Below are 15252 nucleotides of genomic sequence, written 5' to 3' on the forward strand. Positions count from 1 at the left end.
AGAAATCCACTAAGTTAGATTGCCCTTTTTCATTGTGGTTTTAAAGATATGGTTTTAAATGTACTTATGTTTTAAGTCTGAAATCTCATGATGGATATGAAGCTCTAGGATTGCCTCTGGCGTCCAGGAGTCTTATATCTTACATCACTGGAAACTGTTACCATATTGAGAACCTCCAGTTCTCATTCCATACTCTGTTGTTATTTTTCAGAGGTAGATCATAACCCACCTCGGTGAGTTGCTTTGATGGTGATGATAGAACAGAGGATCCTTGTTATGTTTTGAAGTCTTTTGATTTCTTTTGATTAGATCTCTCACTTTTGTATTTATCTATGCCTTAGAGGTTTACTTTGAGAGAATTATTGTATAAGCTGGTTTACTTTCTAAAGCTCTGTATTGTCTGTATATAGCTCGTGAGCTGCGGCTAGATCTTTATACTATTATCCTCTTATATTTTGTTATATTATATCTATACCTTGTGCTATAGTTCGTAACCTTTTGATTAACCTTTGCTTTACGACGTGAGGTAAGGCTTAGGGTAATTAGGGTGTTACAATTACTAGCTTAAGTATGTCCTGTACTGAGTAAGAGTAATAAAAACTATAGAAAATCTTAGAAAAATATTTAGAATTGAAAACTGGGCTTTAATTCTAAAGGTTTTGGCTTAAAATTAGGCCAAACGAACCAAAAATGTTGAACGGTTGGACAGAGCCCAAGTTGGGTCCAAGCTCGACATATAAATACCCAATTAGTGAACCGATTCATCTCATAACACACCAAAGAAAGGGAGGGTTGCTGAGATTGAAGAAGAAGAACCTTAACAAGGTTACTATTCATCTTCTTCTTCATTTGGTCATATCTTGAGCTACGTATTCCAATTCGCGTGCCATTTGTGGCCACACGAAGCTCTTGCCAAGTCCATCATTTCTAGTCAAACAAAGTGGTAAGAAAATTTTAATTTTTTGCCAGTTCTCTACCCTAACAAATTTTAAATTTTAAATTTAATTATTCAGTATATTTTGTGATTTTGGTTGTTTAGGAGTCATCTAGCATTGAATTATTGTTGGATTTTGTCCCAAATACCATTGGGCAAGATAAGTCACCCTGATATGTTATGATTTGGTAAGACGCTATGCGCCTGGCAAGGACGATGGTTAATCCTGCTTGTCGAGGTTGCAGCGCTAGCTTAAGTACGATGGTTAATCCCGCTTACGTTGAGATGTGAGGTTTGAGGCAGAGTATCCCGCTCGCATCCTTTCTGGTCACAAGAGTGTGCTCGGGCACTAATCTCGTAAGAATGTGCTAGGGCACTAATCACGTATACATATATACATATATATATATATATATATATATATATATATATATATATTAATCTAGTCGAATCACTAATGTCCTAATTTTAGTGATTCTATGATTAAAAATAATTTAAATTAAAAGCACTAAAAAAATGTATGTCTCATTATTATGATTACTATCGTTATTATTTATTTCTAATTTTAATTAGGACACTGTCATGAATTATAAAAGTTTATTCTTATAAAAAAATAATAACAATAATTCATAATAATATTTTGTTGGACATAAACATTTATCTCCAAAAATATCATTCCTAACAAGTTTCTTCATGACATTTTATGACACACTAGTAATATTGCAAAAATACATCGATATGCAGACAGAAAATTGATATATCTTGAGATACATTTATAAGGCTCATCTCTTCCATGTTCCAAAGATAAACAAATACATCAAAAAAGGTGCATGACCTGAACAAGTGACTACAATGTATTGCATATATGCACAATGATTGAATAATTTAATTCGTTCATGACATACAAAAAATCGTAAGAATAAACAATTTGATCTCCTTAGTTTGCATGTCCAAAAGTAAAATACAAACAATTATTTTCATATTGATTTTCTTATGGACTTTGGATATTTTGATTCATATGGCACTCTTTTGCTCGAAACATCTGCAGAAGAAGGCACATTGTCTTTCTCTTTAAGTGTAAGAATTTCCTAATTAATAAACAAAACAAGAGTTAGTTATTTAAGGCAAATTGAATTGGCATATAGATCTTGTTATTATTTTTCTGAAAAGCATATAAAGGACTTACATAACGAAATGCAACATCATCTACCTCAAGCATTGAACAATTTGACCCATCTTTAGTCGCTTAACGACATCCAAATCAATATAGCAAAGACAAATGAGTAACATTCGCTTCAGGGATCTTTGAGAGGGATGAAGCTCGATTAAAGGACTAACTCTTCACCACGATGATTTGCTACCATTCCCTTAAACCAATCAACCAAATTCATCTGAAACAAAATAAAGAACAAGAGCAGAGTTAAGTAACTATGGTGTTCATCGAATGAACAAATGAAAATCATTTTAAAAACCAATAATCACCTCTCTAGGAGGACTAGAATAATCAATGGGGGATCTTCCTGTAATTATCTCCATGAGAAGAACTCCAAAGCTATACATATCACTACGCTCATTAAGCATACCGGTGCTTGCATATTTAGGTGACACATATCTGCAAAAAATTAGTCGTAATCAGAATTAATAGAGACAATCACTCTACATCTCACCTTATCATTCATGACATACCGCTATTATCCTTTCCATTCTACAAAACATGCTCTTTTATAGCATCTATAAACTAAGTGAGTGATTTGAACTCCAACCCTACCTGAACTTCAACCACTTCCATATTTTTTTTCTAATCAGTTCATAAACCAATCAACAATAAAATTCACATCAATAACATTAACGAATCAACCTTTAAAAAATTGAAAAAAAAATATCATGTGCTTGCATAATTTCTTCTTTTTTTTTTATTCTTCTTAGAGTGTGAAAATAAGAATTATAAAAGTGTGAAACAAGAAAAATTATGAAAATAAGAAGAAGAAGTAGGAGGAGTTAAAAAAAAAATAGTACTATAAGTTTTTTATGGTAATAAGTGGTTAAGAGAAAGGTGGCTTGAATCATAGTCCCTATTTTGTTGAGTATTACTTTCTGCCTATTAAGATAGCTTCAAGAGATATTTCTGTTTTTTTGTCTCATAACAAGTCAAAGAGATATTTTCTTTTTGTCTCATAACCGGTTAGGAGATATTTTTTAATTTTGTCTCCTATGCAATAGAAATAGAAATGGAGTATAAGAGAAAGAGAGAATCACACCCAGAAATATCCTGATTCAGCTGCTAAGTGCAATGCAGCCTACATCCAATCTCCATCACAACAGTGACGGAATTTCACTATAATCAACTGATTACATACACCAATTCTTCCCTATGAACTACACATTCCTATCTGAGACAAGTCCAGAATCTATCCCCAAAATTGAACTTGACTTGGTCAACTACCAAGCTTTCAACCGCAAAGTACTAACCCAACTTGCAAGGAAATCCCCACAGGATCATGAAATACAACACAGATGTACAAAGAAACTCTTAGACATCTATGGCTTTTTCTTTAATTTTACACTCTCTGCCTTTTTCCTCTCACTGCCTTTTTCTTGCAAACCTCACTGTGTTTGTCTTTTTCACCATGAGACTCAGACAGACAAAACTAAAGAAAAAAAAAACAAAATGAAAAACATTGAAGGAGAAGAACTTCTGTTAGCTTAGGGTAGCTATGAGAACTCTGTGCTTACTCTCCTTGTTTCAACCCTTAGTCGTTCACCTTTATTATAGAAGGGGAAGCTTCCAAGGTTAAAATCGGTTCAACCAAGCCACCATCTTCTTCTTCAACACACAACCGGTTCAGACTAAGAGAAGAGAAAGAGAATCCGAAAACAAATCAACATGCATGTACCTTTCTTTCATCCCTTCTCATTGATCTTCATCAATCTGAGCCCTTCATCTTGACTTTGGCTCCAAGAAAGACTTTCAACCCTTGATGGATCTCTGATCCTTGATAGTTCCTTCCTTTCCATATTTGCTTCTTCCTCCACGTAGCTCCAGAAGCTACCTCCTGTGTTGGATGAACAAAAAAGGAAACGAGCAAAAATCTTAAAGATCTTCTACATTTTTGGCATGAAGATCTTGAAGCTTCTGCTTTACATCTTGTCTTTAGTAGCGAAAATCTTAGCCACGCCATGCTTCAGATCTTTCTTTAGCAAAGGCCATCATCAACCTAGCCTTTTGCTTCTTCATAGCTTCTCTATTTTCTCTGATAACTTATATCTTCTTCTTCCTTGTTGACATGACCGAAACGCAGAGAGAGGATAGAGAAGAAAGAAGAAAATTTTAAATGGAAGCAATGAATGATATTAAAATGAATTAATTTTCACTTCCATTCCCCTATGCATAAAGAAACGCATGGAGTCATTTAATGCAATCAAATCACTTTTAATTTTCCTTTTCAGTTACCAAAACATGAATTTAATCTAATCAAAGTTTAAATTCCATAACCCATCAAGGTAGGCAACCAAAGAAAGCATGCTCCACTACTTTCTTTCTTCTTTCAATTTTGGATCAAGGCTTGTTGGTCTCTCAACAAAAATTAATTTGGACTATTCTCATGATACTTGGCCCAAATAGCTTTGATGTTCATTTAAATGATTCAGCCATATAGTTTAGAATTATTTTTGCACAAGAACTGAATACTTTCTTATTTTATTGGGCTTATGTGACTTTTGGCCCAATAACAAAATCTACACACTAAATAAAATCATTAAACAAACAATTGAAAGCTAAAATCAAATTAACTATTTTTTTAATTAATAATGTTTGATCATCATTATATTTAAAATTTTCCAAACTCAACAGTTTTTAATTATGACATAAGAACTTTTTAAACGTGATACATAAAATAAAATGTTATAATTTTTTTTTTGGTAAAAGAAGAAGACAATAAAAAAAAATGGAGAAAAGGAAGAAAAAGAGGATAATGATTATGGTGATTTACATGATTTGATGCATAAATAAAACTATTTTACAATAACTGTAAATTAAAAATGTTCATGAATAAGACTTAAATTAGAATAAAACGGGTCGATGATATAAAATTAATAATTATATATTTTAAAATTTATATTCTAAAATAATAAAACTTAAAAATTAAATTTAATAAATAATATATCATATTTATACTAAAATAAATAATCTTAAAATAAAAATAATATTATATAATATAAAAAATATTAATTCAAATATAAGAGTATATATAATTTTACTCTAATATATATATATATATATATATATTACAGAAACCAATTTCAGATCCTGTCGAGTGACCAAAACATAAACCAAATACGACCCAAAAATAACAACATTTAAAATAAATTCGAATCCAATAAAATATGTCCTGAACTGGTTTCAGGCCGGGACCAAATCTTGAACATTCCCCTCGAAACGCATGGTTGATGGTTCAACGGTCCAAAATCAAAATCCTAGGGATCTCCGAGACAGCTTTCAAACGTTGAGGTCATAATCACATTTCATGTCGCATAAACAATACCATTAATCCATCAATCAAAATCTCACAAGAACAAAGGCCTACCCGTTCCAATCCCATCTAAGTTTTGGCGCGTTGCCACCAGAAGGTAGACAAAAATGCCTCTGCCAGAACCTGGAACCCTCCACATCTTTATTATTTATTTAATTCTTTAATTTTAGAACGGCCTCCGATACACTCTTCTAGAAGATCCCTCGCTTGATCCCCCCCTCTCTATCCTCTCCGGTGCATATTCTTTCTGACTATTGCTACTGCTACCGCAAGTATTGTCTTCTCTTCCTCACTATCTTAAACTTAAGCCAATATTATAGAAATGTAATTGTCTTTGTTCTTTATTCAAAACTTTGCAATTCTCATTTATTTTCTCCCCTTTCGCTATCCCTAAATTATGATTTACCCTGCAATTTCCTCTCTAAGCCCACCATTTATGGCGTTTTTGCCAAAGTTGAATAAACTGCAGCGAAAAACTTCTTTACGGACGCCATACTCAAGACGAATCGTTTGCTTCCAAAGCCAAAACCAAAACCAAAACCCCAATGCAATTGATAAACCTATGTTATTGATGAAGAAGAAGAAGCGGAAGACGGTGGAAAATGAGAAAGAAAATGGTAATGGTAATGGTGGTCCTTCTGCTCCTTCTTCGGAAGTTAGAAGGAGAGGAATGTTGTTATTGTGTGGTGTTGGTTATTGGGTTCAAGGTTTCAGGTGCTTTCCATGGCTTGCTCTTAATTTCCACATGGCTAACAGCCTCAACTTGAATCCCTCAACGTTGCAACTTGTGCAGTATTCTGCTAATCTCCCAATGCTCGCTAAGCCCCTTTATGGAATCATTTCTGATGCCATCTACATTGGTGGCGCTCACAGGATTCCCTATGTTTCTCTTGGAGGTAAACAACCATGAACCATGTCATTCATGTCTTCTGCCCTTTTTTTCCCTTTTCTCTTTGTTTTGTATGTATTTGTGTGCATGTGCATTGAACTGCCTTCTTTTTGTATTTAGTTAAGTTTGGGCACCATTTTAATTGACTCAACAAGAAATGACTTATTTAGCATTCGAGCTAGGCATGGAATCAGCCACCAGTATTTGCATCGGATTAGACGGCCTACATTACAACCCTTGATTGCAGCCTTTTCCTGAACCTTGTGTAATGCTCGATGTTTATATGCCGGCCTGCCCTTTTGATGTATTTAATTTGGTGAACATTATAATTGAGCAAACAAGAAATGACTTATCTAACAAGAGCTAGCCTCTGTGTGTTGCAAGCTGTGTATTGCGAATGAGAGTACTAAATTTTCCTGAATTTCAAACTCTGATGCATCAAACTGATAAGGTCACTGCATTTAACAAGCAGAGGGTAAGTGTTTCTGTTTGGTATAATTTTTTACCTTGCCTTTGGTTTTAATTAAAACTATAATTTTGTAATAGCGATAGCAGTTTTTTGTCCGTAGATTTGGTTTGTAAACTCAATACAACTGCAATCTCCAAGATTAATGAGATACTTATGTATATGTAGTAGGTTGTTTCATGTTTTAGAATAATCATGTTTATGATAAATGTCAAAAGCACTAGAAATGCTAAAAAGGAAAAGAAGAAAAGTTATCCTTGTATTTAACAATTGAAGTGATTTAACATGGTTGAAGTGCCGTTCACATTTATTGAATTTCTTCGGCAAAAGCAACTGATCTGGTATCCTACTAGGCACTTTTCTTTGTCGAGTCTATGTTTACCATTATTTATGTCGAGGAAGATATCTTATTCTGCCAATTATTTATAACTGTCTTCCATCTAAATGATATTCTGCCAATTATTTATAACTGTCTTCTATCTAAATGAGTTTCTTATTCATAAAATAAATGTTAGAATATACTTATTTTGTTCAGTACACAGTACTTTTGCAGGTCATCTCTTGGGGTCTTCTGGCATCAGGCCCTGCAGCACGGGAAGTGCTTCTAAACTTGATTGCATGCGCGCTTCTCAGTAATTTAGGTGCATCCATTACAGAAGTAGCAAAGGATGCACTTGTGGCAGAATACGGAATGAAGCAAAAAATATGCGGCCTACAGTCATATGCATTCATGGCCTTAGCTGGAGGTGGAATTGTAGGCAACTTGATTGGTGGTTTCTTCTTACAGAAGATGCCTCCCAGAATTATGTTCATCATATTTTCTTCTCTATTGTCATTACAACTAGCAATTTCTTTATCCACAAGAGAGGAGTCTCTAGGCATAGAACTTTCAGATCGAAATCTTACTATGAAGTGCATTGCAGAGGATATAAGAAAACAAGCATATGATCTCATCATGGCTATTAGTGACGTAAGCATCTTGCATCCACTTATATGGATTGTTGGATCAATTGCCATGGTACCTATGCTTTCAGGCTCTATCTTTTGCTATCAAACACAGTGTTTAAAACTTGATCCTATGATAATTGGGCTATCAAGAGTGACTGGCCAGATGATGCTTCTTTCAGCTACTGTGCTCTATAACCGTAAATGGAAGAAAGTAGCAATGAGAAAACTGATAGGCTTGGTGCAGATTTTATATGCTTCATCCCTACTTCTTGATCTCATTTTAGTGAAGCAGATAAATGTAAAATTGGGAATTTCCAATGAGGCGTTCACTTTTTGTTTCTCTGGTTTGGCCGAAATTTTGGCACAGTTTAAGCTCCTTCCATTTTCAGTGTTATTTGCAACTTTATGTCCCAAGGGTTGTGAAGGATCTCTCACCTCTTTCCTTGCATCAGCTTTGTGTCTATCATCAATAGTTAGTGGGTTCTTGGGTATTGGGTTGGCATCTCTCCTTGGCATTACGTCGGGTGATTTCTCAGGCTTGACTACTGGAATTCTTCTACAGTTTGTCGCAGCTTTAGTACCTTTAAGATGGATTCACTGTATACCGATGTCACAGCCTGTTGTCAAGAAGCAAAGGAGAGGTATGAGCCGAAAAGCTCGGAGAAACAGAAGAGTTGGAAAGGTTGTTCTCAGTTCTATTTACGCATACCGGAGGGAAAGAGGACGAGAGACATGGAAGTAAACATAGCTAGTCACCTGCAGCTTGTAATGTATAAATACAATGATGAGAGGGTATATTTGTTTCCATTTTCATTCTCCAGAACATGATTCGTGATTTCTTATCGTAGTATTAACCTAGAACCTCCCCTTGCTCAGTGCTAGAAAACCCCAATCCGATCATTGTGTTATTTTGTCCAAGAATGTTCAAAATACAAGTCGAACTCCTCACAATCACATACATGCAACTAACTTCTTTTAACCCCTCCGATCATTGTACATGCAACTAACTTCTTTTAACTACCTGATATTTCATTAAAATAACTCGTAGCTTAAGTAATTCTTTTTGCTTCATGCTGAATTGATGAATTCCGATGGTCGGGGAACACTTCATCACACACTCAATGGATAGTCTCAAGTGTTTTTCTAAATTGCGACCATGGTGTGCCATAGCGTTACGGCATAGCAGTTTTTGGGCTAACCTCCAATTTTAAGTGTGGCATTGCAGAAACAGTGTTGGGCAAATGGTGGTGCAATTGCGCCATTACTGTAGCCCCATGGCGGTCTAATACAACTGGACAACTGGTATGGGAAAATGGCGGGGTGTTTTTGGATTTGTTTTTTTAAATGGTTAAGCCTTAATCACTCAAGCGTAATCACTCAAGAGCATAGTTGTCAGAACCGAACCGGTGATCGAACCGGTCAGGTCACTGGGTCACTGGGTCACTGGTTCAACCGGTGGGTTACTGGTTGAACCGTTTGACCCGGTCCTATGTAAATAAAAAATAAAAAATAGTCAAAAGTTCAAAATTAAAATTTAAAATACATATTTTTACTAACATTTTAAAAATATAAAGTTATTTTAAAACAATATGGAACATGAATAATAAATATTTTGTTATTTTTATTCTATCACAAATATTTTTTAATTTTGTTTTTATATTAAAATAACTATTATTTTTAAATTTTAATCATTTATTAATTAGTTTATATCTATTATACTATTATATACTACAAATATTTATTAAAAATAATATTAATAGATATTATATAGTTATAAAAAAATAAATAAGTTTATAATTATTGTTAAATAAAAATATAATTAATTTAAAAATGAGTGAGTTTATAATTAAAATTAAAATAAATTAAATAAAAGTAAACTATTTGATAAAAGATATCTATATGTAATATAATTTGCATTTATTTTAATGGAAAGCATGCTAGCCTGGTGGTTGTGGAGTCTTTTAGTTCCCTTGAGGGTAGGGGTTTGAACCCCACCTCAAACATTTTAAAAAATTTTCACTCCCAAACGGTTCGGTCAGACCGGTTTCACCGGTTCTTTCTGGATTTGACCGGTTCATACCGGTTCAACTCCTTGTACGGTCCAAATGCCGGACCGAACTGGTATAGGGTAAGGAGTACCTAAAGAGTACCTAATTAACAACATAAAATACTATTTAATATATAACCTTAATTACATCCCCATTCAGTAACTTGGTTTGTTGAAGAAACTAGAATGAGCTTAATCCCAGTCATATGGAGAGCGGATTGATTATCACAGTATATAACAATAGGACGAGAGAGAGGTATTCTAAAGTCTTTCAACAAGTAAGAGAGCCACACTCCTTCACAAGTGGCAAGAGCCACTTCAGCCGAGGAGCGAGCTACAGTATGTTGCTTCTTACTTCGCCAAGAAATCAATGACTTTTCAAGAAAGAAACAAAATCCAAATATTGAAAATCTAGTGTTTGGACAAGCTCCTCAATCTGAGTTAGAAAAAGCAATGAGTGTGAGATTTTTGGAGGTGGAAAATAACACTCCCTTGGCCGGAGCACCTTTAAGATATCGAAGTACATGCAAAGCGGCTTGAAAATATTTTGTTGTGGCACAATCTAAAAACAGACCGAGCTTGCCAACTGCAAAGCATATATCTGGTCATGCATTGGTGAGGTAAATTAAACGTCCAATTAGCCGTCTATATAAGGTGCAACATCATCAAGAAGAATTCTTAAAGATTTAGATAGATGAGTTGTATAATCTATTGATGTGGAGGCTAGATTTGCATTCATTAACCCAAACTCATCAAGCAAGTCAAGTGTATATTTGCGTTGATATATAACAATGCCTTGCTGACTTCTAGCAATTTCCAAACCAAAAAAAATTTTAATTCGCCAAGATCTTTAATTTTAAATTTGTTATCCAAGAGCTGTTTAATCCTTGCAATTTCTCTCCAATCATCTCCTGCTAAAACTAGGTCGTCTACATAAACAAGGATACATGTGAAGCATGAATCAGATAGTTTAGCGAATAAACACAACATAACTTCTGATGCCACTGTCTACTAGCTTGTTTCAAGCCATATAACAATTTTTCCAACTTACAAACTGAACCAGCTGGCACTGCCATTAGGTTTCATATACACCTCTTCTAGTAAATCTCCGTGGAGAAAAGTAGAATTGACGTCTAACTGGTGGACATACCATCTTTTAGTAGCAGCAATAGCCAAAAGCATTCTTAAAGTAATGAGTTTGATTACTGGACTAAATGTATCAAAATAGTCAAAACCTGCCATTTGAGTGAAGCCTCTTGCAACAAACCTTGTCTTGTGGCGTTCTACCTCACCATTGGGTTTGAACTTGATCTTAAAAATTCATTTGCAACTGATTGCCTTCTTTCCAAAAGAAATAGAAGTCAGTTTTCATGTTTTATTCTCCTCAAGAGCATTCAATTCAGCACTTATTGCCTTACGCCGGGAATCATAAAGGAACCTCTTCATAACTTCTTGGTTCTGTGGTGGAGGATATAGCATCTGAAAAAGCTTTATGCATTATTGACAATGTGTTGTAAGATACATAGTCAGAGATTGGATACTTCACTTCAAAGGAAGTTGGAGATTGCTGAGCCAAAACATTGACTTGCATACAATGATACTCTTGCAAATAGGATAGCTATTTTCTTTGCCTGCATGATTTTCTAAGTTCATTAGCATCAGATGTGCTATTTGGATTACTTAATGATACAACAGGATTCAAATTATTTGCTTCAAAAATAGAAGACTGGCCAAAAGAAAAATCATGAGATGCAAGTTCAAGTGAGTGAGAATTAGGAGAGGATGATGCATGAGAATTAGATGCAGATACATGAGGTTCAGAAACGAGAATTTTTTTTATTAGAATGCAAGTCTCTTGATGAATTATTTTTTAAATTAGAAAGAGTGTCAAAATTAAGCAATTTATTTGATGTTTCACTACTGCAAGAGGGATCTTAATGAAAATTCATTTCAAGATGAGAAGCATTAGAATTTTGAGAGTACATATTTTGAGAGTATGAATTTTTAATGCCTAAAGATTGATCATTTGAAGACAAAATCTCTTTAAAAGAAAAATAGGATTCATAGAAAACAACATTTCGAGAAATAACAACTTCTTTGGTTTTAATATCAAGTAAAATATAGTCTTGTGTCCCTAATTTATATCCAAGAAAGACATACTTTCGTGCTCTATGATCTAATTTCTTTCGATGAGCATATAAAGTAGAAGCAAAGGCTAAACAACCAAAAACCTTTAAAAATGTTAATTCTAGAATGTTGCCATTAAGAATCTGATATGGGCTATGTTTAAATGTAACTTGGGGTACTCTATTAATTATGTAAATAGCATGAGTCGCTGCATAATGCCAAAAATAATTTGGAAGATTAGAAGCAAATATGAGAGCCCTAGCTACATTTAGAATATCTTGATGCTTTCTTTCAACAATTTCATTTTGCTGTGGTGGTTCCACACAATTCTTTGATGTAAAATTCCTTTCTTTTGATAGAAAGAAGTCATAAAAAATTCCTGGCCATTATCAGTTCTAATGGCTTTTACCATGATTCCTTTTTGTGTATAAATTATTTCAACAAAATTCTCTAAAAGAGAGTGATTTTCAGATTTATTTTTGATAAAGAAAATCCAAGTAAACCTACTACTATCCTCAACAATGGTTAAAAAATATCTATGGCCAAAAATAGATGGTGTGGCAATAGCCCCCAAATGTGAGCATGAATCAAATCAAAAGGAAATTCAAATTTACTCAGACTATTAGAGAAAGGTAACCTCTTTTGTTTTGCAAAATGACATGGATCACATGGTACATCATTGTTTGGACATGAGATGAATGGATGCATTTTTCCTAATTGTTGTAATCTACTAAAAGAAATATGGCCTAACCTATAATGCCAAAGAATACTATGTGAAGTGTGTGAAGTGTGTATGTCCTGTTCTTTTGTCATAATATTCAAAATCTTTTCTTCTAATTTGTTAATGTTAACAACCATCTTTGCTTAAGTATTCATTGTATATAGCCCTCGCTTTTGATCAGCAATTCCAATCATCTTCAAGGTAGGCCGCTCTTGAATCTCACAATTATAAGCATTGAACATAAAACAATAAGATAAGGCATTAGTAACTTTTGAAATAGAAATGAGATTACATTTAAAACTTCGTACATATAGAACCTCAGTCAAATAAAAATCAGCTGAAAAGAAAATTGTTCCACATGATAATTTTAACTGGATTAATATGTTTAATAGAATGAAAATGTTTAAGACTAAAACAAATGTGAGCAGTTGCTCCAGTATCTAAAATCCAACCTTAAAAATTCAATTCAAAATTGGAAAGAGAAATGAAATGAAATATATCGGCTGAAAGAGCATGAATGGTTGCCAAATTTTCATCATGAAGAGGTTCTTTATGTTGTTGTAATATGTAACACCCTACCATATAGAGTCTTATGCTTAAGTCATAATTCAGAGATGGCAAGGTATTACGACCTCTAAAATAAAAATTTAGTACGTGTAGTAGTATGAACGATTGATTATAACTAGGAGCCTTTGTAGAAAAAGGGTTAAACAAAAATCGCAGCTCAAAAGCGCAACACTCCGATCGATAACGTAACGAACAAAGATAAACCAATGCGAGATTATATATATACAAAGGAGTGTCAAAAACAGGAATATCAAGACTCAAAATCCGGCTGCGAAGAAAACCGGTCCGAGCACAGCAATATATACATATGATAAAATAAGGAAAACCCCAAAGGAAACCCCAAGGGACACAAAAATAGAAAACCTATTCTCCAAAATCTCCCATAAGAGGAGTCATCATAGTTTATATTACTTAATGGAGATAAAAGTATCTAAGCAAAACATATAAACCAAAACATAGCCCCGAGAACAAAAGATCTTCGCAAATCTAGAAGTCTCCAGCATGCCTCAGCGGGAAACCACACGTCCTGCATCTGAAAACCACAAAATCCGCATGGGTGAGAACCAGAGGTCCCCAGCATGGTAACAGCTTCCACATATATAATACATAATAATAGAGGAAAGCCAAAGGCAATCCTAGAACTTTCTCCAGATAATATCAAAGCTTATAAACAAGTTAAACCATATAAGGGCATCTGACTAAAGATTCTTCAGTCTAACTAATACTTCCCTTTCCAAATCCTTCACACCTCCCAACCACCAACAGGAGTATAATGTAGCAAACACAGTTATATCAAACAAGAAGTATACAAATAGGAACAATTAAGGCATTTAAACAATTAGCAAGTAATATGCAGTCAAATAGGCAATCTCAAACAATTCATATAGTATGCATATGATGAATGCCTGTCCCTAGTGGCTGATGATATCACCTGTTGGTTATAGAGCCAACCCGACAAGTCCTGGTAGCTAACCCTTGGACTGTCCCTCTGTCACGCATCCCCAACTCGAGTTATACTCATCATAACTTGATCATAATCATGATCTATATCCATCACCTTCACTGGTGAATATTTACGGGGGCGAGCTCATCCGGGTCTTTCACAGTGCCCGGCCACACTTACGACATAGGGTCAACAGAGTATCAAGTCTCAACCTGGAGCACGTGGTGGCTAGCCACTGCTACTACCCAGGGAAACTCGTATCTCAGATAGTGGAAGTGCAAATCTCAATTATCAATAATTCAGCATATACATGCATGAATTCTCATCCATGGATCAACATCCATATCAGCCATCCGGCTCACGGTTCAGTCCAGAACCAGCCAATATTCATATCATACACGGCCATTCCGGCTCACGGTTAAATCCATAACCAGCCACCCGGCTCACGGTTAAATCCATAACCAGCCGTTTCATTAACAATTACAGCCTTTCGGCCCATGGCATAACAAGCACTTCCACCACCATCCTCCGCATCTCACATAATCATCTTTGATCCTCATTGATCATTCATATTTTCTTTGCTTCACCCGCAAGTTACCTCATTCACCAGCCCTTTTTCAATAGCTAGGCATATAATGATGATTTAGGACATAAATGGTGAGATCGGAGGCTTAGAAGTATGAGATTTGACTTTTAAAACTCAAAAATCAACTTTGGAATGAAAACAGGGCCACGCGTACGCGCACTCCACGCGCACGCGTGGATGGCCTCAAAAACTCATCGACGTGCAAGCGTCATGCACGCTAACGCGTGGATTCACAATTTGCCAATCGACGCGCACGCGTCAACCACGCGTACGCGTGGGTGTTCTCGTGCCCCAGGCACAACACTGGCACAGTTCTGGCATAACACTCTGGAAAATGGCTGGGCATTGGGTGCAGCACAATCGGCGCGCCCGCGCACATCACGCGCACGCGTGGATGGCACTTTTCGGAAGAACGGCGCGTACGCGCCAAGTGCGCCCACGCGCAAGGGGTCATTCTGCTAAAAATTTTCTAAGTTAAAAGCTGTACAATTCACA

The 15252-nt window shown here is 35.2% G+C and overlaps 1 protein-coding gene across 2 annotated transcripts; it reads left to right on the plus strand.

Annotated features, from left to right (window-relative positions):
* The first annotated feature begins 5511 nt into the window (after positions 1-5511).
* Positions 5512-8723, plus strand: LOC130982726 (probable folate-biopterin transporter 9, chloroplastic). 2 transcript variants are annotated; one of them, XM_057906799.1, is made up of 3 exons: positions 5512-5735; positions 5918-6359; positions 7361-8723. In XM_057906799.1, the coding sequence occupies exons 2-3, from the start codon at positions 6026-6028 to the stop codon at positions 8506-8508; spliced, it is 1482 nt and encodes a 493-aa protein (XP_057762782.1). In that variant the 5' UTR covers positions 5512-5735; positions 5918-6025; the 3' UTR covers positions 8509-8723. The 2 variants fall into 2 exon arrangements, with proteins under 2 accessions (XP_057762782.1, XP_057762781.1); XM_057906798.1 differs by having other exon boundaries at positions 5527-6359.
* The last annotated feature ends 6529 nt before the right edge of the window (positions 8724-15252 follow it).

The sequence above is a fragment of the Arachis stenosperma genome, chromosome 5 (genome assembly GCF_014773155.1).
Source record: "Arachis stenosperma cultivar V10309 chromosome 5, arast.V10309.gnm1.PFL2, whole genome shotgun sequence".
Classification (NCBI taxonomy): Eukaryota; Viridiplantae; Streptophyta; class Magnoliopsida; order Fabales; family Fabaceae; genus Arachis; species Arachis stenosperma.

Coding starts and splice junctions, on each gene's coding strand:
- LOC130982726 (XM_057906798.1), top strand. CDS start 5,861: ATGATTTACCCTGCAATTTCCTCTCTAAGCCCACCATTTATGGCGTTT. Junction 6,360..7,360: donor TCCCTATGTTTCTCTTGGAG/GTAAACAACCAT, acceptor TTCAGTACACAG/TACTTTTGCAGGTCATCTCT.